The 26,406-nt window shown below is 44.3% G+C and overlaps 3 protein-coding genes and 1 pseudogene across 3 annotated transcripts; 2 read left to right on the forward strand and 2 right to left on the reverse strand.

Moving 5' to 3' along the window:
• The first annotated feature begins 5,670 nt into the window (after positions 1–5,670).
• On the forward strand, positions 5,671–6,673 carry LOC147979501 (uncharacterized). Its single transcript, XM_087516755.1, has 2 exons — positions 5,671–6,471; positions 6,560–6,673. Exons 1-2 carry the CDS (start codon positions 5,686–5,688, stop codon positions 6,671–6,673), a joined length of 900 nt encoding a protein of 299 aa, XP_087372881.1. The 5' UTR covers positions 5,671–5,685.
• A 3,738-nt stretch (positions 6,674–10,411) lies between these two features.
• On the forward strand, positions 10,412–11,999 carry LOC147979502 (uncharacterized). The gene is made up of 4 exons (XM_087515245.1): positions 10,412–10,527; positions 10,645–10,887; positions 11,029–11,236; positions 11,970–11,999. Exons 1-4 carry the CDS (start codon positions 10,412–10,414, stop codon positions 11,997–11,999), a joined length of 597 nt encoding a protein of 198 aa, XP_087371371.1.
• A 46-nt stretch (positions 12,000–12,045) lies between these two features.
• Positions 12,046–13,362, reverse strand: LOC147979503 (uncharacterized). Its single transcript, XM_087515246.1, has 3 exons — positions 13,348–13,362; positions 12,817–13,258; positions 12,046–12,725 (listed from the first exon to the last, which is right to left on the reverse strand). The coding sequence occupies exons 1-3, from the start codon at positions 13,360–13,362 to the stop codon at positions 12,046–12,048; spliced, it is 1,137 nt and encodes a 378-aa protein (XP_087371372.1).
• A 22-nt stretch (positions 13,363–13,384) lies between these two features.
• LOC147979504 (uncharacterized) lies at positions 13,385–15,283 on the reverse strand (annotated as a pseudogene).
• Positions 15,284–26,406: the final 11,123 nt, after the last annotated feature.

Below are 26,406 nucleotides of genomic sequence, written 5' to 3' on the forward strand. Positions count from 1 at the left end.
CCGATTTTGGCCAAAGTAAAATATGGCGCATAGATATTATTCAAATAAAATCATTTACATAAAATGAAAAAATACGGAGTTGCCGAATACGCGGATGAGAAATATCATAATGAATTTCCGCGGCGCCGCTCAATATAAAACAAAGGACCCGGAAATAAAAGAGAAGGAACAATATCGTCGTCTAAATTAGACGACATATGACTGTCATACACATATGCCATCATCAACGGCGAAATTCTGATATTGGCACAAATTCGAAGTTTCATAGACCACGCTAATATTGCCAAAATATTATATCACATTATCCCATTATCGCTAAAATAAAATATTGGCACCATACTTCCGTAAAATAATGTGATGTGCAGCGATGTTTAAAAAGAGGGACATCGTATAATGAGCAAGGCCAAGTGCACTTACGTGAAAAGGACACATACATGCACCTACCTACATGCATGCATGCATGGGATTAATAAAGTAATTACCCAGGCCATGGCCCATCCGCAGCGTCCTCCCCTATGCCTTAGGCATGCATGCATTAAGCATTGATTAAACCAAAGGCCCATACGTGAGTCCAAGGGAGTGCATGCACGGAAGAAGAAAGGCCATACCTGCATGCAATTAGAGACTAGTCATGTAATTAGATTCGATGGGGCCAGGCCCAGCTGTGCTCCTGACGTCTCAATTAAACGAGACCAAGTCTCCATTATACGTACCGGCCACCGACACCCCGCGCTCCCACGATCTGCACGATTACGACGTGCCCGAGTGGAAGCTTGGCGCGCACGGTAATCTCCCAAGGCACATCGATGCATCCACCGCTCCCCTATAAATACATGGTTGGCCAGCATAGAGAGGGCTGCTCACCGGATCCATCGATCGCTTATCCATTCCATCGCTGCTAGCTCATCATTCATCCATCCATCAATCACTCACGCACATACTGCTAGCTTCGTCGTCGTCGGCCGTCCGCTCACCGTCGTCACCGCCGGCCGCTCGTCTCATCGCCGTCGGCTACTCGTCGTCCACGTCGCCGCCGCCGCCGTCGTCGCCGGCTGCTCGTCTTCCATGTCGCGGCCGCCACCGTTGTCGCCGGCTGCTCGTCGTCATCGTCGCCGGTCACGCCGCCCATCGGCGGCCATCTGCCCGTCGTCCGCTCGCTGTTGTCGTCGTCGCTCGCTCGTCATCCACACCGCTCATCGTCCACGCCAGCAGCTGCTCGTCCGCATCACTTCCTCACATCGTACGGGAGAAGAACTGAGGCAAGGTGAGAATACGTGGCTACCTCCTTGCTCCTTTCTTGATGCATTCCTTTTACACCATATGTCTCAGAGTATTATTGGTGTTCTACGTCGCTCCATATAGCACACCTAGTTTGGTCTCATGGGATCCAGCATCCCTTGTTGATACAAATCATGGTTAAGTCAAGTTCATCTTGTTTTGGTCTCATGGGATCATGCATCTCATGTTGATACAATTTAAGAACAAAAATTCCTTCTTGTTTTGGTCTCATGGTGATCTTGCATCCTATGTTGATATAGTTCAAGATTAAAATATATTCATCGATGATGTTTTATTTTCACCACATATCTTATATATATTCGGTTCTACCCACAAAATTCTTCTTGTTTTGGTCTCATGGTGATCTTGATCCCATGATGATACAAATCAAGATAATGCATGAGATGCCTAGTGGTCATATGTCACTCCTCAATCCTATAATGATGCAAACTAAGTGCACACGATGCAACTAAAATTCTTCTTGTTTTGGTCTCATGGTGATCTTGCATCTCCATGTTGATACAAATCAAGACCAAAAATTATGCTGATCTTGTTTTGGTCTCATGGCGATCTTGCATCCCATGTTGATACAATTCAAGGATAGAAATATGTCCATCTTGATTTGGTCTCATGGTGATGTTGCATCTCCATGTGGATACAAGTCAAGACCAAAATTTATGCTCATCTTGTTTTGGTCTCATGGCGATCTTGCATCCCATGTTGATACAATTCAAGGATAGAAATATGTCCATCTTGATTTGGTCTCATGGTGATCTTGCATCTCCATGTGGATACAAGTCAAGACCAAAAATAAAAATAAACCCCATATTGATTTGGTTTCATAAAGCCCTATGTTGTTGGAAATGCAGGCATATTTCTTCCATATAAGTTATAGCCTGTCCAGATCGCTAAATGCAGTCATCGTTGCATCATGTGGTGCTAGTTATGTAATCATGAAGCAAAGACCAAAAAAATGATAATATTTGCATGCCATCTGCCTAGTTAACTTCATCATGTCCATGTGAAACATAAATCAATATATACTTCTGTTTGGTTACACTACGAGCATATAGTTTGTGCTATGTTGGTGATAATACAAGCAAGAAAAAATCAACATACTTCACTTGGTTATGCTACGCATGGGCACAATGTTGCTACATGATGTTAGTACTAATACAAGTGAAGTGAAACTTCATGAAAATATTCCCATGCACCGCAAATCCGAAGTCATATAAATATTTGACTAGATTCGCTTAGTCGCATGCCCATATATGATATGTTTGAGACTAGCAAAGCTAGTATTTAAGCATAACCCATATGTCATAAGAAAATCCCTCATACAGATTAAAATTAAATCATGTGTTCCTTTCATATAGGTGAATGCATCCACAAAACTAAAAGATAATTAGGGTCATAGCTCATGTCACTTGCACTAAACATAACATAGTGCGATTGAATATGTGATCAACAAATTTCATATAGCCCTCACATATGATGGCTCGGTCCAACGCTATATGCGTTGCTATAAAGTAAACCAAATAATCCACCATTTCAGGCATGCATGCCTAAATCACATGCATGTCAAAATTAACTCATGAAAAGAGTTATGCCCCATATTGCACATACGCGCGTTAGCCCAGCTAGTTAACCATTAAATAGATTTTCATATGATTAAAAAGGACAACCACTACATATTTGCGATGGTTAATGAGCTAGGCATGAACGTGCTATATGAATGAACATTGTCAAATCATGAATGTTATGTGACGCATATGTACGATGGTTAATGAGCTAGGCATGAACATGCTATATGAATGAACATTGTCAAATCATGAATGTTATGTGACGCATATGTTAGCATAGACGAAGTTCAAGGCTCTTCGAGTACGCCGACGTCGAAGACCGCGAGGAGGACTATTTATTTCTACATTTTCTAGTCTTATTTTATTTCTACATTTTGTAGTACTCACGTGTTGCAATTATATGTAATAGGATAGTTGGAATTCTTAATCAGGGGTTTTCTCTATGGAGATGTAATTAACAGATCTTTTATGTAAATGTAAGAGTTCTGGAAATAAAGTACCTGCAATGTTTGATCCTATTTTTATTATATGCATTTACTCATTTAAATTATTCACTCTGTATCAATGACGTGGACGCGTGTTCTCACGCCCCGCCATTTTCCCGTCATCAGATTCTGGCACGCCCGGTGGGACATATTTCTCCCCTCATCTTTGAATTCCAACATAGGATTGCAACATATAAATTCCCATAGTACATAAAGCATAAAACATTATGTACCCATATACAAAAAAAGAAAGTCAAAGAAAACTAATATATGGTTTTCTTTAATTTGAAGGTATGGAGGGCCAAGTGCAGCAGTTTGTGACCTTTCGCTTCGGTGACCTTTGGCTTGATGTGCCAATTGGTCCTATTGTGACCTCACTAAGTGAAAGTTGGAAGACTACTGCTGCATCTCCAGTTGTACCAGATCAAGAAGAGGTCACTTCTCCACCAATGGAGGGGTTCACACCTGTTTTGTCAAAGTCTGCAAAGAGGAAAATGAGGGGTGCTAGAAAGAGGGTTGCTCAGAGTTCTGCAAGAGTGGTTACTCATGCTCCAGTGTCAGTAATGAAAGGAAAGATTGTTGAAGCAAGACCATCCGTTCGCCAGCAGTCCAAGGACAAGGGAAAGAAAGTGGTGTTTGAGAAATCCGAGTTTCCGCCACTTGTTTACAAGGGAAAAGAGAAGATGGTGGAGACACCCAACTCCAAACTACCTGGGAAAAGAGGCGGCGTTGCGATCATATTGCCGTCAGCGTCATCTTCAACAGGAAGGCCCACCAACGCTCGGAATATACTTCGAGCCGATGCTCCTGAGTTTGTCCCCTCACTGGCCCATAAACCTAGTGAGGAACGCTCGGGAATTATGCAAAAACGTTCCCTAGAATGGAAGGGAGTGTGCCTTACATCTGGTGACCTCAAAACAGACCACGTAGATCCAACATCTGCACCATCAGTTCCTCTGTTGGAAGAAGCACCCATCTTATGAGAGTCCTTTGAAGGTTCGTTTGATCCAGTGCGACATGAACGGCGACAGAGAAATGTCCGCCGATCTTGGATTGATCTTCCAGCTGCCGTAGATCAAGATGCGGCGAGCCGACACCGTTCTCATGTGAGCAAGTCTGTCAAGGGGAGATGGAAAAACACTCGTCCTAAGATCCAAGTTCAGAATCCAGATGACTCATATGTTGTTAAATGCATATGTCAAGCAATAAGGTCACAGCTTCCCGGTGCATCCACATCACAAAACGATGAGGGTGGCGCCATCATGCGACTGGCGGAGGCCCTGGCCCAACGACCCGAGTACCAAGAATTCATTCAGTAACATCCTGAACATCAAGAGTATGTGAACCAAGCTGCTCGTGTCCATTCAAGAAGGACGGCGTACAAAGAAAGAGAAAGGGCAGTACGGGCCAGGTCTGGGTCAAGCAGAGTCCAAGGGGCAGAACACGCTCCATCAGATAAGGATAGTCGGGCTAAAGTGAACAAGTGGCTATCAAATCCATCAAATGAGGTGGCCACGAGCTTGTCTCCATGGTCCTCTCGTAAGCAGACCAAGAATAAATCATTCGAAGTGTTCCAAGCAATGCCAATTGGTGTCAGGGCGGCGTTGGACAAGACCAGCGAAACATCCTCCACATCAACACATTTCAAGAGGAAGAAGGCACGCAAAACCGTCGTAGAAGGTCCTCGTCGTAAGACACGAAGCCAAAAAGGTTCAGATTATGAAGAGCTTGGGTCTAACTGTGGTGGGTCTTATAATCCCCTATCGGACAGTACCCCTTGTCCTTCTGGAAATGAGATAGAACTCCACCATGGTACAGAGCATACAGAACAAGTCCTAGCCGCGAATGAAACTCGTCCGGTTGAAGAGCAATTGGCCAACCTTACGGCAGCACTCCAGCAAAAGGAAGGCGAGCTCGCAGCCCTTCGAATTCAGATGAGCAATAACCAGAATAAAGGAAATGAAGGGGATGGTGGCGCAAGTGCTAGCAGCCAACATGGAGGAGCAGGGCTTAACCTTGAGGCGATCCAAAGAATGATCGCTGAAGGGGTAAAGTCACAGTTGATGCAAACTCAGTACTCGATGAGGCCAGGGTATGTTAAGCCGTACCCACCTGATGTGGATTTAGTTCCTTTCCCGACAAATTACAGGCAATCGTAGTTTAGTAAGTTCAACGGGAGTGGATCTCCCCATGAGCACATAGCACACTTCCTTGCTGCTTGTCAGGATACAGCTAACAACGGAGCACTTCTCCTTAGGCAGTTTGTACAGACATTGTCTGGGCCTGCCTTCACCTGGTACAGCAAGCTACCTCCAAGCTCTATAAAAACATGGGAAGAAATGCAAAACTCATTCCTCGAGCGGTTTTATAGCACGCAAAGGACGGTGGGCATAACTGAGTTGACCCAAACTGAACAAGGGTTCAACGAGAGGGCGGCTGATTTCATAAATAGATGGAGAAACCTAAGTCTTCATTGCCCACAGCCAATCACTGAGCTAGAAGCAGTGCGTATGTGCATGAACAATCTCCGTTCGGAAGTGGCTGTCCAGTTACAAGGAGTGAGACCCCTCACATTTGAAGAGTTAGCTTCAAAATCCACGGATATAGAAAATTTTATGCAGCTTGTCGCTCGTCGAACAAAAACGACGTTCAACAAGCCTATAGACAAAGGTGGTCAGCATGAAAAGTTGCCGATGAAACCCAAGTCTGCACAAGCCATGGAGACAACGGCGGTAAAACCTCAGTTTCAGCTCGGAAGAGCACCTATAGGGAATCAAGGGCAGCGAGATGCACAGGTTGGTAGGAGGCCAACTCTTAGCGAACGGCAAAACAGGGAGTATTCTTTTCCTGTAGAAGAAATTGATGACCTTTTCACTGGTTTAAAGGAGTTGAGTCTAATAGAACTTCCCAGGCCCAAAAGGCCAGAAGAACCTTCAAAATTTAATGACCCAAATTTCTGTCACTACCATCGCATTTTGGGCCATACACTCAAAGATTGCTTTGTTGTGAAGAATATCATCCAGAAAATGATCGATGAGGGGACCATTGATGTGGATCTCCTCAAAAGCATGACAAAGGGAAAGAAAAAGGCTTCAGCAAATGTCGCGACCCTCCAAGATGAAGCGGTGAGTTGTGCATCTTCAAATATGAGGGGTACTTATGATGATGCAATACTGGTTTCTGAATATGGTTGTTCTCCTATGATAATTCCAGGCCTTGCCAAATCGCAAGATCAGCATAAAGGAGAGGCTCACATTCCCTGCAGTAATGGTGCAGCCCAAGATTGGGGGCAACGGCGGTCAAAACGCCGTGTACTACCCCCAGTGATGGAAGTAGTCCCTCCTCTGCGCTTCGCACCAAAGATATATCCGCACACCACGAAGCGCATGAGAGTACCAAGTGAAGAATTCAATGTCCTCACTATTGGTGTGTTTGAGGATGACGGCGAGTCCCTGTGCTTCCCTGAAGAAGAACCGTTATAAGTCGATCAGGTTCATCTTAGATCAGGTCGTCAATTAGCAGACCCTCATCCTCCACCTAGAAAGGAACCAAAAAGTAAAGATGCAGTTCCGAATGATTCGACGGACCCTGCATGTAGGGTGCCAGTCAAGTATGATCTAAACGCACATTTGAAGAAAATACCAGCTATGCTTTCTGTGTATGATGCTTTGTGTCTTTCATCTGATATGCGTAAAGCTCTTGTCACGGCACTCACGTTTCCTGAAGACTACAGAGTAGAAGTATCTCAAACCGAGGTAGAAGAATCTGAAGTCCTAAATATGACGTTCACAGATGAGGATATGTTGTTAGGCCCCAAGAAGCACAACAGACCTCTTCTCATGTTCGGCGAAATTGATGTATTGCCAATAAATCGCATAATGATAGATGGTGGGTCGGCTATAAATCTATTACCATTGCGTACACTCAAAAAGATTGGATATTCCAAGGGAGATTTGAGCAAGTCTAACATGGTTATACATGGATTTAACCAATCAGGACAAGAAGCTATGGGTACCATTTCGTTGGTTTTAAAATTGGATACACTATCCACATATGTGAAGTTTCACATGATTGATGCGGCTACATCATATAATGCATTGCTTGGACGCCCATGGTTACACGAGAATCAAGTTGTGCCATCCACTTTACATCAGTGTATCAAATATATAGATCGGACAGGTGATATAGTCAGAATATTTGCTGATAAGAAGCCATTCACTATAGCCGAATCTTTCTATGCTGATGCAAAGTTCTACTTCGAGCCCGTTGATAAGGTGCAGAAGCCAAAATCCTGGAAAATACCCGAGCCAAATGTGGTAGAAAAGGGGGTCGTAGAATCCTCGTCAAAGAAAAAAATCTATCAGTATATACCAAGCAACCAAAGGAAGAAGGGTGACCCAATATTTCGTGTCATAGACAAATCCCATGACATGAAAGGTACTAATTTCCCTACGCCTTTACCTCCTTTGGTACAATATAGAATAAAACAATCCCAAAAAGAGTCGCGTCGTTCAAACGTTGGTGAAAGTGAAAAGAAAAATACAACACAAATATCTGCGTTTAACAAAGATGATGAATCTTTACCCATTTCTTTGTATGATAACAGGGTCTTATACATGATGCAGCAAATGGGCTATGACATCGCCACTGGCCCGTCCTTATGTGATGGCCGGGGATAACTAGCACCATTCGAAAAGGTGTTATCTCAAGAACAACTCGAAGCTCTGCACGAAGACCATGTTTTAAAAGAAATGAAGCATGGGTTAGGATATGAGGTTTGTATGGCTTCAGCTGAGTATACGGACATGACAGAAGCATCTCCACAAATGGAGGATGGCAACCAATGTACCGTGGATGACTTGGAAGAAATAAATATTGGTACGACTGATGATCCTCGCCCAATTTTTATTAGCAAACATTTGTCCAAAGAAAATAAACTAAAATATCATGAGTTTCTGCGTGCAAATAGAGACGTGTTCGCTTGGACTTATGAAGAAATGCCTGGATTGGACCCAAACATAGCTGTCCATTGCCTTGTTGTGCGAGATGACGCCACACCAGTGAAGCAAGCTCAAAGAAAGTACCGGCCTGAAATACTTCTGCAAATAGAAGCCGAGGTCGACAAACTCATAGCCGCAGGGTTTATTAGAGAAGTCAAATATCCCACATGGGTCTCTAGTATTGTACCAGTTAAAAAGAAGAATGGTTAAACACACATATGTGTAGATTTCAGGGATATGAATAAAGCATGTCCCAAAGATGATTTCCCAATACCCATCTCTGAAATACTAGTCGATGCTACTATGGGCCATGAAATATTTTCTTTCATGGATGGTTGTTCCGGCTAAAATCAAATTAAAATGGCACTTGAAGATGAAGAGTTAACAGCATTCCGCACACCTAAAGGCATATATTGTTATAAAGTAATGCCTTTCGGATTAAAAAATGCTGGGGCGACATATCAACGAGCAATGACAATCATCTTAGACAGGTTGTTATATGTGATCGTTGAATGCTATATAGATGACATAGTTGTGAAATCAAAGCACGAACAAGACCACCTGAAACACCTTGAAATGGTTTTTGAGCGTCTCAGGCAACATAATCTTAAAATGAACCCCATGAAGTGCGCGTTCGGAGTTTCCTCTGGAAAATTTCTCGGTTTTGTGGTTACAAAAAATGATATTCAGATCGATCCAAGTAAAATAAAGGCGATTGTTAAGATGCCACCACCCACTAACTTACATGAACTGAAGAGTTTCCAAGGCCACCTAGCATATATTAGGAGGTTTATCTCAAATTTATCTGGGAGATGCAAACCTTTCTCGCGACTTATGAAGAAAGGAGTCCCTTTTGAATGGGATCAAGCATGCCAAAACGCATTCCTAGAAATTAAAAAATATTTGATAAATCCTCCTGTTTTAGGCGCACCGATTAAAGACCAATCATTAATTCTCTATACTGCTGCAATGCCTACTTCACTAGGTACACTCCTGGCGCAAAATAATGATGTAGGAAAGGAAACGTCCTTGTATTATCTTAGCCGCACCTTGGTAGGGGCCGAGTGCAACTATCCAGACATGGAAAAAATATGTCTCGCACTGGTGTTCGCTGCACAAAAATTGCGACACTACATGTTAGAACACACTGTACATTTAGTCTCAAGAGCAGACCCACTCAGATATATCTTAAGTAAAATGGTACTCTCAGGGAGACTAGCTAAATGGGCGATGCTTTTGTCACAATTTGACATCACGTATATACCGCAAAAGGCCGTAAAAGGCCAAGCTTTGGCTAATTTCCTTGCGGCACATCCGATCCCAGATGATTTTCCTATAGATGATGACTTGCCAGATGAGGACGTATTCGCCACGACGGTTACGAAATCAACGTGGCAAATGTACTTCGATGGCGCTTGCTGACAATCTGGGTCAGGCGCCGGAGTCGTTTTCATTACGCCTAACGGAGGGGTGATCCCATACTCATTTACCCTAACTTCGGCGGTGTCAAATAATTCGGCCGAATACGAAGCTCTTATCATAAATAGCAATAAACATGGGGCTCGATACGCTCTCTGTTTATGGGGACTCACAATTAGTGATTAATCAACTGATGGGGACCTACATGGTAAAGAAACAAAAATTGTTGCCATATTTCGAAAGGGCAAAAGAGCTCCTAGCTATGTTCAAAGATCTAAATATTCAACACGTAGTTAGGAACCAAAATGAAAAGGCCGATGCCTTAGCTGGTTTAGCTGCTGGTATGTCATTAAACTCAGATGAAACAATGGACGTACATGTAGAGGAGCGAAGAATACTGCCAATATTTGCTGAAGAAGAAGAAGCGATAGTATCTTCTGCAATGACAGCTGATGTATGTGAAATCGAGGTAGGGGATTGGCGAGCTCCGTTCCTCGAACATCTACTTCATGGATACCTACCTCTTGATGCTAGCGAAAGATCTAGAATTCGCAAAAGGTCAACTCATTACACATGCATCAACGACATACTCTATAGGCGTTCCCATGATGGCATATTATTGCGCTGCCTTGCCGGAAATGAAGTTATGGAGGCCTTAAACGAGGTGCATGCTGGAATATGTGGCTCGCACCAATCAGGGCCTAAATTGCACTACCAATTAAGGCGTCTAGGTTACTACTGGCCCACAATGTTTGAAGACGCCATTAAATTTGCAAAGAAATGCCATGAATGCCAAGTGCATGCTGACTTTATACATCAGCCGCACGAACCACTCCATGCGACAAATATGTCTTGGCCTTTTGAAATGTGGGGAATGGATATAGTTGGGACAATTCATCCACCATCGTCCAAAGGTCACAAATTTATTTTGGCAGCAACAGACTATTTTTTCAAGTGGGCTGAACTTACACCACTAAAGGAAGACAAAGCGGAGAATGTAGAACATTTTATAAGAACACAACTCATTTATTGCTTTGGTGTTCCTTCTCGGATTATGTCTGATAATGGAACTCCGTTTAAAAACAAACAAGTGGAGAGATTATGCTCAAAGTTTAAGATAGACCACCATTACTCCACAGCATATAATCCTGCCGCCAATGGACAAGCAGAAGCCTTCAACAAAACTCTTTGCAAGTTACTAAAGAAAGTTGTATCAAAAAATAAACGTGACTGGCATGAAAAGCTTCTCGAAGCCTTGTGGGCTTATAGAACCACAGCATGCACGCCGATAGGAATGACACCTTATTCCCTAGTATTTGGAGGAGAAGCCGTTCTACCTCTGGAGGTACAGATCACGTCGTTGAGGGTCGCTACACATGAAAGTTTGTCGGAAGAAAAATCAGTACAATTACGTCTCGATGAATTAGAAAGACTAGAAGGTAGACGACTTCAAGCTTTGCAAAATCTTGAGGCATACCAAACTAGGATGTCCCGAGCATTCGACAAACGAGTCAAAAGAAGGTCGTTCAAACAAGGAGATCTAGTACTTGCGGTCATCCGTCCTATGAATATCACGCGACGGATGAAAGGAAAATTTGAACCAAAATGGGAAGGTCCCTTCGTCATAAAAGAGGTTTATTCTAGCGGCGCATATAGAATCGTATCACCAGGTGGGGAATACTCGCCGGCACCGGTAAATGGGAAATTCCTTAAGCGTTACTATGCATAAGAAAAAAAAGAATATACTCCATACCCTCACGAGTCTAAACTGGGACACAAAAAAAATACTCCAATGACTTACGAGTATAAACTGTGATGCAAATAAAACAAATCATCGAGGGCGCTCCATACCCTCATGAGCATAAACCGGGGCACACCAAAATCACTCCAATAAACTTACGAGTCTAAACTGTGGCAGATTTTTTTTTATATAGACTCCAACAACTTACGAGTATAAACTATGATGTAAAAAAAAATTATTCTAGACTTCATAAGCTTAAACCGCCGTACAAAAAAATGGTACGCACATGCATTTATATAAAAAAATTGGATAAAATAAATAAGGCTTCAGGCCATACACAACGATAGTGTAAATAAATAAGGATGCTTCAACGTCAAGGCTGGCGTACTAGCACATCATGCATAAAATTTGGAGTTCCCATGTGAATAAAGAAAGTACTGATACATCTGAATTGAAACTGAAGACTGAAATTAAATGGTTCGAAGCGGAATGATGGTTTGAAATGGCAAAAAAAAAAACTAAACAAAGTCGACGCCCTCTCAAGGAGCTCGCCAGTTCTGCAGGTTGTTCAACAACTGACTCGCTTCGGTCTTTAAATCTGTTGTCTTTTGTTTAAATTTAGCAAGCCTTGTACGTTTGCCAGCATTGGTATCCTGTAGACTCTTCAGCAACTTCTTCTGTTCAGATTGATGGGCATCATGTGCTTGCCGGCGCTGTTCCATTTCCAATTTGAGCTTGTGCAAAGTAGCAGTAACCTCTTCAAGCTGGGCCTTCAGTTCTGCTTCCCGTGCCTCCATTTCAGTGCACTTCTTTTCCACGGCAGATAAGTCCCCAATTATGTCCTTGGAAACTTCATGGCCATACTTAATCTTAAGTTCTATTTCAGCAACAACATGTTCATCTCGCTCGGATTCTTTCGTGAATTCGGTCTGGCCACCCTCCAACTTCTTGGAAAGGTCAATAAGCCCGACCAACATGGCCTGCACCTTAGCTACCTCAGGCACTCGCGTGGGCAGCGTCTGAGAAACACTCTCAAGCATGATGCGTCGCTCAGGATCACCAAGGGTAGAGTCGTTCAGTCCTTCAAGGACTCGTTTCACTACGAAATCTGTAGCATCCATAAACGTGTCCTTGATGAAACTGCAGTCCATCTGTGCGCCTTTCCCTGATACAACCATCACCTCAGGGTCTTGTGAGTGGCGAATTTCTTGGTCACAACCTAAAAAAAAGGAGGAGTCGTGAGAATTTGATGATAATGATGGTTCATAGACACGGCCAATTAAATAGATATTTATGGATAAATAAACTACCAAGTAAAGTTGATAAGAAATCAAGAGCACTAGGGGTATGGGGCACAACTTCAGTCGCACCCGGGCTGGAAGGTGGACGACTTGTGCCACACTCGCCAATGGTATAATCCTCGACGGATAAATCGAAAAAGTCACCAAGGCCATGGTCCTTTTCTCCCGTGAGAACATGGCCAAAATCTTCATCATTAACAAAGCTACTAAGTTCAACATCTATTGACGGACCGTCCAAGCTTATTGGTTCAGAAAAATCATTTTCTTGGGAAAAATCAAGTTTGCGCTTGAAGGGGAGCCTCTCTTCCTCGTCAGCATGAGTGGCCGATAAATTTCTACGCTTCTGTCCGCCGATGGCCAGGGCAGTTTCCAGAATTTCATCACTACCCACTAGCAATGAATGAGCAGAGGAAGAACCAACTGCAACAACAGACTTTGGTACGCCACTTTGCTGCAGCCATATATATAAAAGGATGATATTATTAGTACTGATTAGTACGACAAAGAAATGAACAAGTTGCACGCAGACCATTAACTCACCTCTTTAGATTTCATGGGTTGAGTAGCAACAACATCCTTAACCTTTCGCTTCTTCTATTAAAAGGAGATATAAAAAAATGAGACAAAGAAAGGAGCAAACGAACTATGGTAGTACCAAATATATATAGACATATATATCTTACCTTTTTAGAGTTGATTAAAGGTTCATCATTTGAGAGAAAGCCACACAGAATGGGACGCCAGTGGTCCAAAATTCTCTTTCCATTCAATTTGATGGCTGCAATATGTTCCTCCTTACCCCTGGCGGAGACTTCCTTTATAACAACAAAATCATTCTCTGAAAGCTTGCGAGGAACTATGTACTCCTCCCCGCGTTTCAGAAAATTACGTTTCCGCGGATTATAATTCGGACCATTCGAGATGCCTGGACGAAGAGTATTGAATATGTTGTTAAATGGTTTCATAAATCCCACCCACCAGTTGTTCCAGGCCACAGAAGAAAATGCCTCATGCGCATCGTTAAGAAGGTACTGGAACTCCCCTTGGTCCGAGCGTAACAAATGCGACCAATACGCATATGCAACTCCAATATCCGCCTTTGTGTACACGCTGACCAACGGAGCATAGGGCACTTGTTGTCTCAAAGTAAGTTGTCGTGCAACTCGATCAAGATGATATGGCTCCGCTATGCAAAGATCATCAACATCAGTAGCACGCCTCCATGGAAGCATACCCCGATGTGAAGAAATGGTGAAGGACCTTTGCAACTGATCCACCCCGACTAAGTTCTTTGGAGCATAAGGATTCCAAAAAATATTGGCTCGGTCATCAAGGAAAATGCGTGCCTTAGCAGGACTGAAAGTTATGGGAACCCGAAACATAGTTTTAACCATGGTTGGATGCATCGGCAGTTGCTTCACATCTAGAAGATGTTTCCCTTTCACTTTGTTCTTAAATGGTTTTCTCAAATAAAGACCCATCCACCCCGTGATATAATGCACTGGCCAAATTCTTTTCTCATAGGAGGGAGCAACGGGGTGCATACTGATCCTTCGAAGAGAATAATACAATGAACAAAGTGCTGAGGGGGCCAAAGAGATCTTGCGACCCGAGACAATCCAAGAGGCCATAAGAAGGACACCGGGACGAATATAAGGCCCCCCACCAACAACCACGTAAGAGCAAAGCCAGTGGGCTATAAAAGCGCAGTGCACATGTGTTGTTCCCGAAGGGAGGTGAAATATGAAGTGCGTTCGCGTTTGTTATGGAAATGGTCACACCAAACTTGAAAAGTCACACTCCCATTTTCGCGGCTGAGCCGGTAGAATTCTTCTAAAAGACCAGATAAGAAATTTGGGAACATAAGCTTTGAAGGTTCTAGGTCATCTATAGAAGGAACATATTTCTCGTATGGATCTCCAACTGAAGGAAGACCCGACATTAGAAGCATGTCAAGCAGAGTCACGGTGCATTCACCAGATGAAAAAAGAAAAGTATTTGTTTCTGGATCCCATCTTTCCAGTAGTGACCTCAGTAACGAATCTGAAACTTCATATTCACCGAGGGAGCAATAAATGGCCCCATATATATAATCGGTGTTCTCCGCTTCGCCTTTCAAACAAAACTAGTAGTTATTCAATATAGAGATGCCCCACTCAACATAGCCTTTGGATTGCGGAACATACTCGGCTGTGTGACCATCCCAACCTAAACCTTTTGCTACCATCCTGGTCCCTAGGGTGTAGGCTTCATGATCGGGTTTAGGATAAGGTGCTAATGGATGAAAAGAATAGTCACTAAGAGTAGACCCCACATTCCAACCACGAGGATGGCGCGTCAAATCCGCATGTGCGAGCACCTGCTGTCTGATCACTGGGTTGACCTCTTCACTAGTATTAGGCTCATATAGATGCCGCTCAGCTAACTGACAAATCGACAGTTCATTGGAAGGAACAGACCCCTCACCATGCACCATCTATATGTAAAAGGCAGAAAATGAATACGATGGCATGTATATGTGTAAAAGAAAACGCCTGGTTAAATAAGAAAAGAAGAAGGGAAAGTCACGGTGGGTTACCTAGCTTTATTAGCAACTATCTCCAGCCAACAATTTAAACACTTTCCCTGTAAAACAAAAAAAAGGAACACTCAAGTAAATAAAAGACATCAGGCCCAAGCATATGATGTAAATGTTATGATGTGCTTGTTGCAAAAAAAAAAGAGAGAGAACATATTTTCGACATAATATATATGTGACGCTTATAATCGTCTCCACGGTCGTCTGACAGACTAAGCCCACATATGGACTTACCGGGACGCCAACCAAAAAGAAAAAGAGACATATTATTTTTGCATCATATATATGTGGTGGTTGAATCTTCCACGGCCGTACGACGGACCAAACCCACATAGGGAATTGCCGGGACGCCGACCGTGAAAATATATATATATATATATATATATATATATATATATATATATATATATATATATATATCGTTGGCATAATATATATACATGGCATCTGTAATCATCTCCGCGGTTGTACGACGGACCAAGCCCACATAGGGGCTCGCCGGAACGCCAACCGGAGAGAAATCATATTTTCGACACACATGCTAGGCTTTTTGTTCTCGACGGTCGTACGACGGACTAAGCCAACGTAGGGACTTGCCGGGATGCCAACCGTAGGAAAAATATATTTTCAACATAATATATATATATATATATATATATGTGGCGCTAATAATTGCCTCCACGGTCGTACGACGGACCAAGCCCACATAGGGACTTGCCGGTTCGCCAACCGTGGGAAATATAAATTTTCGATATAATATATATGTGGCACTTATAATCATCTCCATGGTCGTACGACGGACCAAGCCCACATAGGGACTCGTCGGGACGCCCACCATGAGAAAAACATATTGCTGGCATAATAAATATACATGGCACTTGTGATCATCTCCGCAGTTGTACGACGGACCAAGCCGATATACGGATTTGCCGGAACGCCAACCGGGAAGAAATTATATTATAAACATATAAGCTATACTTACTAATCTCAACGGTTGTACGACAGGCCATTCTCATATAAGAACTTGTCGAGCGAAATTCGTGAGGAAATTATTGGCATAGGTTACATAAAAGAAAATTGATTAAAGATGGAAGGGACCTATACTACACCCATGAGTCTTCACGGCTGTACGACGGACCAAGTTCAAACAAACTTGCCGGCACGCCAACCGTGAAACTAAGAGGTTGCTTGATCACGCATACATTCAGAAGAGACACCATCCTCATATATAAACAAAAAAAATCATATGTTGTACGCTGAGCGTTGCGCGCATGACTACCGTATATATCCTACTTTCAAATAAAACAGGAAGGAGACAGGCCTCGGAGTGTTACCTGGCCGGAAAAAAGATGTGTGATCTGTTCCACTAGATTGTAATCATCTCACCTAAAAAAAGGGAGAGATGAGAAGTCAGATTAGGATACATTAACCATCTACTCCTAAGAGTAGCAATCACGTACTCACCAACATCTAAGGCAGGAATCAATCTGCATCTTCGTGGGAGTCGCTAGCTTCTGTACCTCAGAAAAGAAAAGCAAATCGGAGTTCAGCTGGATGATGGAGACGCAAGGGCAAATGCCATCACGGCCTTAATCGCGATACGTACATCAAGTTTGCCAGAGAGCAGAGTCTGATCAAGATCGGCAAAGCGCCGTAGTTACAAGTGAACCGAAGCCCAGAGGATATGAAAATAGAAGAAAATACGCTTGGGTTGTTACTAAACGAACGGCAAGAGAGATGCTCGCCAGAACGTGGATGGGATATTGGCAGATAACTTGTTTTTAAATTGCAGGTCTCTATCCTTGAGAATCTCAACTAATTTCCAACCTGAGCCAATAACCCTTCAGGATTAAGTCCTTATCCAATTAAAGGATCATAACAGACTTTTAAAATAATGCATGTACAATGCACCTGGGCGAACATGAAGCCGGCCACTTTAAAAGTATGCGTACACTACCAGGATTAAGCAAAATCTTTGAGGCACGTAAAAAAGATACATATATTTTCGAGATCTGAATCCGAATAAAAAAATATATTCGTATTCAGACCTCTAGGGGCATCTGTTGACACCGATTTCGGCCAAAGTAAAATATGGCGCATAGATATTATTCAAATAAAATCATTTACATAAAATGAAAAAATACGGAGTTGCCGAATACGCAGATGAGAAATATCATGATGAATTTCCGCGGCGCCGCTCAATATAAAACAAAGGACCCGGAAATAAAAGAGAAGAAACAATATCGTCATCTAAATTAGACGACATATGACTGTCATACACATATGCCATCATCAACGGCGAAATTTTGATATTGGCACAAATTCAAAGTTTCATAGACCACGCTAATATTGTTAAAATATCATATCACATTATCCCATTATCGCTAAAAGAAAATATTGGCATCATACTTCCGTAAAATAATGTGATGTGCAGCGATGTTTAAAAAAAAGGACATCGTATAATGAGTAAGGCCAAGTGCACTTACGTGAAAAGGACACATACATGCACCTACCTACATGCATGCATGCATGGGATTAATAAAGTAATTACCCAGCCAATGGCCCATCCGCAGCGTCCTCCCCTATGCCTTAGGCATGCATGTATTAAGCATTGATTAAACCAAAGGCCCATACGTGAGTCCAAGGGAGTGCATGCACGGAAGAAGAAAGGCCATACCTGCATGCAATTAGAGCCTAGTCATGTAATTAGATTCGATGGGGCCAGGCCCAGCTGTGCTCCTGACGTCTCAATTAAACGAGACCAAGTCTCCATTATACGTACCGGCCAGCGACACCCCGCGGTCCCACGATCTGCACGATTACGACGTGCCCGAGTGGAAGCTTGGCGCGCATGGTAATCTCCCAAGGCACATCGATGCATCCACCGCTCCCCTATAAATACATGGTTGGCCAGCATAGAGAGGGCTGCTCACCGGATCCATCGATCGCTTATCCATTCCATCGCTACTAGCTCATCATTCATCCATCCATCCATCACTCACGCACATACTGCTAGCTTCGTTGTTGTCGGCCGTCCGCTTACCGTCGTCGCCGCCGGCCGCTCGTCTCATCGCCGTCGGCTGCTCGTCGTCCACGTCGCCGCCGCCGTCGTCGTCGCCGGCTGCTCGTCTTCCATGTCGCGGCCGCCGCCGTTGTCGCCGGCTGCTCGTCGTCATCGTCGCCGGTCACGCCGCCCATCGGCAGCCATCTGCCCGTCGTCCGCTCGCTGTCGTCGTCGTCGCTCGCTCGTCATCCACACCGCTCATCGTCCACGCCAGCAGCTGCTCGTCCGCATCACTTCCTCACATCGTACGGGAGAAAAACTAAGGCAAGGTGAGAATACATGGCTACCTCCTTGCTCCTTTCTTGATGCATTCCTCTTGCATCATATGTCTCAGAGTATTATTGGTGTTCTACGTCGCTCCATATAGCACACCTAGTTTGGTCTCATGGGATCCAGCATCCCTTGTTGATACAAATCATGGTTAAGTCAAGTTCATCTTGTTTTGGTCTCATGGGATCATGCATCTCATGTTGATACAATTCAAGAACAAAAATTCCTTCTTGTTTTGGTCTCATGGTGATCTTGCATCCTATGTTGATATAGTTCAAGATTAAAATATATTCATCGATGATGTTTTATTTTCACCACATATCTCATATATATTCGGTTCTACCCACAAAATTCTTCTTGTTTTGGTCTCATGGTGATCTTGATCCCATGATGATACAAATCAAGATAATGCATGAGATGCCTAGTGGTCATATATCACTCCTCAATCCTATAATGATGCAAACTAAGTGCACACGATGCAACTAAAATTCTTCTTGTTCTGGTCTCATGGTGATCTTGCATCTCCATGTTGATACAAATCAAGACCAAAAATTATGCTGATCTTGTTTTGGTCTCATGGCGATCTTGCATCCCATGTTGATACAATTCAAGGATAGAAATATGTCCATCTTGATTTGGTCTCATGGTGATGTTGCATCTCCATGTGGATACAAGTCAAGACCAAAATTTATGCTCATCTTGTTTTGGTCTCATGGCGATCTTGCATCCCATGTTGATACAATTCAAGGATAGAAATATGTCCATCTTAATTTGGTCTCATGGTGATCTTGCATCTCCATGTGGATACAAGTCAAGACCAAAAATAAAAATAAACCCCATATTGATTTGGTTTCATAAAGCCCTATGTTGTTGGAAATGCAGGCATATTTCTTCCATATAAGTTATAGCCTGTCCGGATCACTAAATGCAGTCGTCGTTGCATCATGTGGTGCTAGTTATGTAATCATGAAGCAAAGCCCAAAAAATGATAATATTTGCATGCCATCTGCCTAGTTAACTTCATCATGTCCATGCGAAACATAAATCAATATATACTTTTGTTTGGTTACACTACGAGCATACAGTTTGTGCTATGTTGGTGATAATACAAGCAAGAAAAAATCAACATACTTCACTTGGTTATGCTACGCATGGGCACAATGTTGCTACATGATGTTAGTACTAATACAAGTGAAGTGAAACTTCATGAAAATATTCCCATGCACCGCAAATCGAAGTCATATAAATATTTGACTAGATTCGCTTAGTCGCATGCCCATATATGATATGTTTGAGACTAGCAAAGCTAGTATTTAAGCATAACCCATATGTCATAAGAAAATCCCTCATACAGATTAAAATTAAATCATGTGTTCCTTTCATATAGGTGAATGCATCCACAAAACTAAAAGATAATTAGGGTCATAGCTCATGTCACTTGCACTAAACATAACATAGTGCGATTGAATATGTGATCAACAAATTTCATATAGCCCTCGCATATAATGGCTCGGTGCAACGCTATATACGTTGCTATAAACTAAACCAAATAATCCACCATTTCAGGCATGCATGCCTAAATCACATGCATGTCAAAATTAACTCATGAAAAGAGTTATGCCCCATATTGCACATACGCGCGTTAGCCCGGCTAGTTAACCATTAAATAGATTTTCATATGATTAAAAAGGACAACCACTACATATTTGCGATGGTTAATGAGCTAGGCATGAACGTGCTATATGAATGAACATTGTCAAATCATGAATGTTATGTGACGCATATGTTAGCATAGACGAAGTTCAAGGCTCTCCGAGTACGCCGACGTCGAAGACCGCGAGGAGGACTATTTATTTCTACATTTTCTAGTCTTCTTTTATTTCTACATTTTGTAGTACTCACGTGTTGCAATTATATGTAATAGGATAGTTGGAATTCTTAATCAGGGGTTTTCTCTACGGAGATGTAATTAACAGATCTTTTATGTAAATGTAAGAGTTCTGGAAATAAAGTACCTGCAATGTTTCATCCTATTTTTATTATATGCATTTACTCATTTAAATTATTCAGTCTGTATCAATGACGTGGACGCGTGTTCTCACGCCCCACCATTTTCCCGTCATCACCCCCTTCCTTCGATTAACACTGCACTGCTTTGGCACCGCGGCCCAGAATACTCGGAATCTGAGAGTAGCCAACATGATACCAAGTTTGATTTGCTCAAGGTTGTAATATGCCAAGTGCCCACAAGATCTGCCAATTATAAAGACTTCAGGCTAATTGCGTTCTTCAACCGCGGTCTCGCCTATCTGACAGGTCACTGTGGTAAGTGGATAAATTTGCACGTCCATCGCAGGATCATACATCATCCATGGTTCTCTGATGCGATTGAACACAAGGGCTTCATTTACGCTGTCGACTCCTTCTATGGCTGGACGTATTGCTGGCCTACTCCAGTCATCGCTACAAACGGCTGTTACAGCAGTATGTTGCTTTCCTATGATATCATGATGGCTTGCTTATATTACTGGCAACATTTGCTGAAAAAATATTTATGCTCATAACATGTTGTTCTTAAGATTGACTAAATCAAGAGCCCTTTTTTATTTGACTCCAAGTTGATATGATGTTGTAGGCCGCCTGGTGTCCCTACCCTTCCTAATCCCAGAACATTTCAAAGAAAAGTGGCATGGCAGTTGCAGGTGGTTCCTGGCTCGATCAGATGACGACGAAATATTGATGATCGTTCGCACGTACCGGCCGTGTTGTCTGGCGGAATACAATCACAATCACTGCAAGGTCTTTGAGCAGGATCCCAACTTCTCTGGGCCTTTAGGAATTTTTGATTGGAGGCTGGTAGGTAGCCTTGGTACACGCTCTCTATTTGTCAGACTAAATTATCTGATTAACCAGGAGATAACCGACGGCAAGGATCATGATGGCAGTGCGGTTCCGTTCATCAGGCAAAACTATGTGTACACAGCGTACCATGCGTCTCTGCATGCACCATACCCTGATATGTGCCGCCACGCTCTGCAGCCCAAAGTAGGAGAGAGGGTCGCAAGTATCAGACTTCGACCTGCTGGCTGGAGTTTCCCTCGTCGGGCACCCATCTGGTTTAAGCCGTCAGCCAATCTCCACAGCTTAATACATAGTAACGTCTAACTGAGCTAGTTAGTTAGATGCGTACACTTGGTGTAGTAGGATCTTTATTTAGTTTGATGCATACACTTGTTCTTTTTTGGTACCCCTTTTGTAATGATGGCTGATGTTTGGTTTGAAAGAGAGAGATGTGTCTCCACTCTTCTGGCCTGCTTACTGCTTCTATTGCACCCCCAGCCCTGGTTGCTGTTGCAGCTGTTTTCAATGTATAATCAGTAGTATATTTCGTCTGTTGGTTGAATAAATGTGTTGTTAGAACGACAAACACAATGTTTTGGAAGTCGTTGCACGGTTCAATCCTTTAGTGCCACGTACCGTACGTAGCGCATACTATTTTTCATATGGAACACATTTTCCACTTGTTGATAACATGCAGCCCACTGATGAAGGCCCAATAGAGAAGCCCATAATTAACTGGAAGGGAGGCTCTTAGATGAATCAGGCCCAGGTACATGCTCATGGTCCCCTAAACATAAATAAGTAAATAAATAAATAAAGCTAAATGCTCATGCACCAGTTCTTTGGGAAAATAGGTAGCCCAGTATTTCTTTTTGAAGAATACCCAAGCTAGGTCTATTTGTTTTCTCCGAATTACTGGGATGCAAATCTTTCAAGACGGGGAGGGATGCATTCCAGCCTGGCTTAAGAGTATGGTCAATGTCTGTTAAAAGTAATATCAAAAGGGGTTGAAAATTATAGAAAATGGGATATAAGTTTCTTTTTTTGTTTTTGTTCTTCACTGATATCTTATACGCATTTCATTGGATTTAACATGACATAGTACTAATTTATTTTTAAATTTGTTTTAAGAATATTTTGTCCCCCAGCAAAAATTTGCGAATTTTCAAAATTTCCCACATATTTAGTTAATTTTTTGACCCTGGTACTGACCAGAAAATGGCCAGCAATTCTAAAAATGGAAAATGGGCTGCAATAAATTCCATATGAATTAGAAAATGAGTAAAAATTATAAAAATAATAGCAAATGGGCTGTACACGCCGCAGATTTCGAGGCTGACTTGTTTACGCAAGGCTTTGTCAGTGAACACACGATTCTAGCAGCAGTGACTGTTGGATGTCCATCCAACGGCCGACGTGCTTCTTCATTCTCTGATCTTCCTGCTCCAGCTGCCTAAACTAACGCCGGCGGGACTGCCTGCTCCCTCCTCTTGTGGCCCGCTGTGATGCCGCACAGGCTTCCCCGGCCCACCCTACTCCCTCCGCTGGTCTGGCCGCACGCAATCAACTGCCTCCTTATTACGCGAAAAAATGATTCCTCCCATTGACATCTGGGGCGCACCGGTTGGGAGGCTAACCTGTGGCCTACTAAGTTGACGCGTACGCAGGGCTTGTCAACTTAGTCAACAAACGATTCTAGTAGCAGTAACCGTTGGATTTGAATCGAACGGTCCTGCTGCTTCTTCAATAGCTACTCTTCTTGCACCAGCCGCCCAAACCAGCGCCGGGGAGACCACCTGCTCCTGCCTCCAGTGGCCGGCTGTGCTGCCGTTGAGGCCTCATCGCCCCCTACTACTCCCACCGCTAGCCAGGCCCTGCGGCGACGGCAGCCTCACACCGGAGCCGAATCAGTGAACCCTCGTACTCCTCTCTGCGTGGGCATCCACTATCACATCTTCCCCGGCTCCGCATCTTCCCCTTCCTAGGCCTCGCCGTCGTCCACCGCCTTGGTGCCCTCGGTGCGGCGTGGTCAATGTGGTCAACGACATTCCATCAGAAGAGTACTGTACGTGGAGAGGCTGACAGCTGGGTCCACGGCCACAGCCTAGTTTTTGTGTGATTTGCCAAGTAAGTCGCTTTGTCAGGCCTGTTGGGCTGCAAATCTTTCAAGACGAGGAGAGCTTTCATTCGGCTGGCCAAGAAAATGGCCCATCAGTAATGAGAAATGGGATGTACAAACACATCAAACCGCAATTAGTGTCAAATATCTTTTTTTCATTTTGATATTTTAAATTACATTAATTTTATGCCTAGAGAATTTGTTGGATTTTATATTGATATACATTTATTTTTAAAATCAGTTTGAATGTGAGTCGAAATTTCGGGATTAAAAACAGTTCGGACCGCACCGAAATATGGAAAATTTCATATAATTTTTTAACCGTGGCCACAATATGGGCTGTAATGCTAACAAAAAGAATATGGGCTCCAAAAAAACCTTAATAATTAGCAAATGGGCTGTAAGTTATTAGAAATAATGGCAGATGGGTTGTATGCTGTTTTCCACAGATTTGAGGCTTTCCTAAAAAAAGGTTGACGCACAAGAAGTGACTGTTGGATCGCCATCCAACGACCGTCGTGCTTCTTCAATCTCTGCTCTTCCTGCTCCAGCCGCTCAAACAAGCGCCGGCAGGACTGCCTGCTCCCTCCTCCCCGCGGCCGGCTCTGCTGCTGCGTAGGCCTCACCACCCCACCGTACTCCCATCGCTGGCCTAGCCATTCCTCTACTCACCCACACCTGCTGTTATTCTCCGGCGACGGCAAACGAACCAATAAACCCTCGTACAGTCTTACCCCCCTCCGTGTGGGAAACAACTGCCAAGTCTTCCCTGCCTCCGTGTCGTTCCCTTCCTAGGCCTCACCGTCACCCACCGCCCTGGTGCTCTCGGCGCGGCCTGGTCAACATGGTCAGCGACCAACATTCATCTGAAGTGGACTGTACGTGGAGAGGCCGACAGCTGGGTCCACGGCCGCACGCAAGGAAATGCCTCCTTATTACGCGCAAAATAATAATTCCTCCACCTGACATCGGGGACCCACCGAAAGGGCCTCTGTATTTCGCGAAAAAAACGTTACAGCCGCTGACAGCTCGGACCCACCAGCTATATCTTCGCACGCAAGGAAGTGCCTCCTTATTACGCACAAAAAAATGAATACTCCCCCTGTTAGCTGGGACCCAGTATAGTGGCAAGCTGACTTGTGGCCTACTAAGTTGACGGGGATGGAGGGCTTTGTCAACTTAATCAATATGCACGATTCTAGCTCCAGTGACCGTACCATGTCCATCCAACGGCCATAGTGTTTCTTCAACCTCTAGTCTTCTTGCTCCAGCCGCCCAAACCAGTGCTGGTCGTGCCTCGTGCTCCTACCTCCCATGGCCGGCTGCGATGCGGCAGAGGCCTTACCGCCCCCTACTACTCCCACCGCTGGCCAGGCCATCCCTCTACTCACCCACACCCCCTGTTATTCTGCGGCAACGGCAGCCTCACACCGCAGCGAACTAGTAAACCCTCGTACTCCTCTACGCGTGGGCATCCACTGCCGCGTCTTCCCCGGCTCCGCGTCGTCCCCTTCCTAGGCCTCGCCATCGTCCACCGCCCTGGTGCTCTCGGCGCGGCGTGGTCAACATGGTCAAGGAACGACTTCCATCGGACGTGGACTGTACGTGGAGAGGCTGACAGCTGGGTCCACGACCGCAGCAAGGAAGTGCCTCCTTATTACATGCAAAATAATTATTCCTCCACATGATAGCGGGGACCCACCGGACGGGCCATCGTATTTCACGAAAAAACGTTTCCCCCCTGACTGCTAGGACCCACCAGCTACACCTTCGCACGCAAGGAAGTGCGTCCAGGCAAAAAAAAACAAAACGATTTGCCCCCTAACTGCTGGGACCCACCACCTACATCTTCGCACGCAAGGAAGTATCTGATAGTCGGGACCCACCTGGTCCAAGCATACGTAGCGTTGTCATTCTAGTCACGAACGTGTACGTACATACTGGTCGATGTAGAGGCATGCACGTGTCGTAGTAGAGGCGCGCACGTGTGTAGTAGAGGCGCGCACGTAGCATGTACACGTACGTACAGAGGCCATGGTGCAAGAAAGAAAATACGGCCATGTATGTGTACATACGGGCGGGGTCTCAAACGCCTACTCACGCATACGTATGGCCAGGGCTCATGTACATGGCTGGGTCGGAACGGAGAAACAGCGTCATCGCCGTGTTCATGGGGAGGCAATGGAATGCGTCGTGTTCATGGGGAGGCAATGGAATGCTCGTGTTTATCGGGAGGCAACGGAATGCATCGTGTTCATCGGGAGGCAACGGAACGTGTGGGAGCCAACCGGCTGGGTCGGAACGGAATGCATGGTCGTGTTCATCGGGAGGGCTTGGACGGAACAGGCGATGGAAACAAGGCCTGGCGTACCGCAGAACGGAGGAAATGGACCTCCTACGGTCGAAACGGGGGTCTTGTTGATCAGGAGGGGTGTGGCGTACCGCAAAACGGAGGAAACGAACCTCCTACGGTTGAAACGGGGGTCCTGTTGATCGGGAGGGGTGTGGCGTACCGCAAAACGGATGAAACGGACCTCCTACGGTCGAAACGGGGGTCCTGTTCATCGGGAGGGGTGTGGCGTACCGCAAAACGGGACTCCACGGGATGCTGTTCATCTCCACCGTCGACCTCCTCCAGCCTCCACGGGCTACCATCGACCTCCTCCAGCCTCCACGGGCTCCTGTTCATCCAGCCTCCACCGCGCGCTACTCCACCGGCTACTGTTC

The sequence above is a fragment of the Triticum urartu genome, chromosome 3A, assembly GCF_056163025.1.
Source record: "Triticum urartu cultivar PI428250 chromosome 3A, HENAU_Tu73, whole genome shotgun sequence".
Lineage (NCBI taxonomy): Eukaryota > Viridiplantae > Streptophyta > Magnoliopsida > Poales > Poaceae > Triticum > Triticum urartu.

Coding starts and splice junctions, on each gene's coding strand:
- LOC147979503 (XM_087515246.1), bottom strand. Junction 12,726..12,816: donor TTTCTTATCAACTTTACTTG/GTAGTTTATTTA, acceptor CCTTTTTTTTAG/GTTGTGACCAAGAAATTCGC.
- LOC147979501 (XM_087516755.1), top strand. CDS start 5,686: ATGCAAAACTCATTCCTCGAGCGGTTTTATAGCACGCAAAGGACGGTG. Junction 6,472..6,559: donor CGACCCTCCAAGATGAAGCG/GTGAGTTGTGCA, acceptor TGATAATTCCAG/GCCTTGCCAAATCGCAAGAT.
- LOC147979502 (XM_087515245.1), top strand. CDS start 10,412: ATGGAGGCCTTAAACGAGGTGCATGCTGGAATATGTGGCTCGCACCAA. Junction 10,888..11,028: donor TGCTCAAAGTTTAAGATAGA/CCACCATTACTC, acceptor AGCCTTGTGGGC/TTATAGAACCACAGCATGCA. Junction 11,237..11,969: donor AAGCTTTGCAAAATCTTGAG/GCATACCAAACT, acceptor TTGAAACTGAAG/ACTGAAATTAAATGGTTCGA.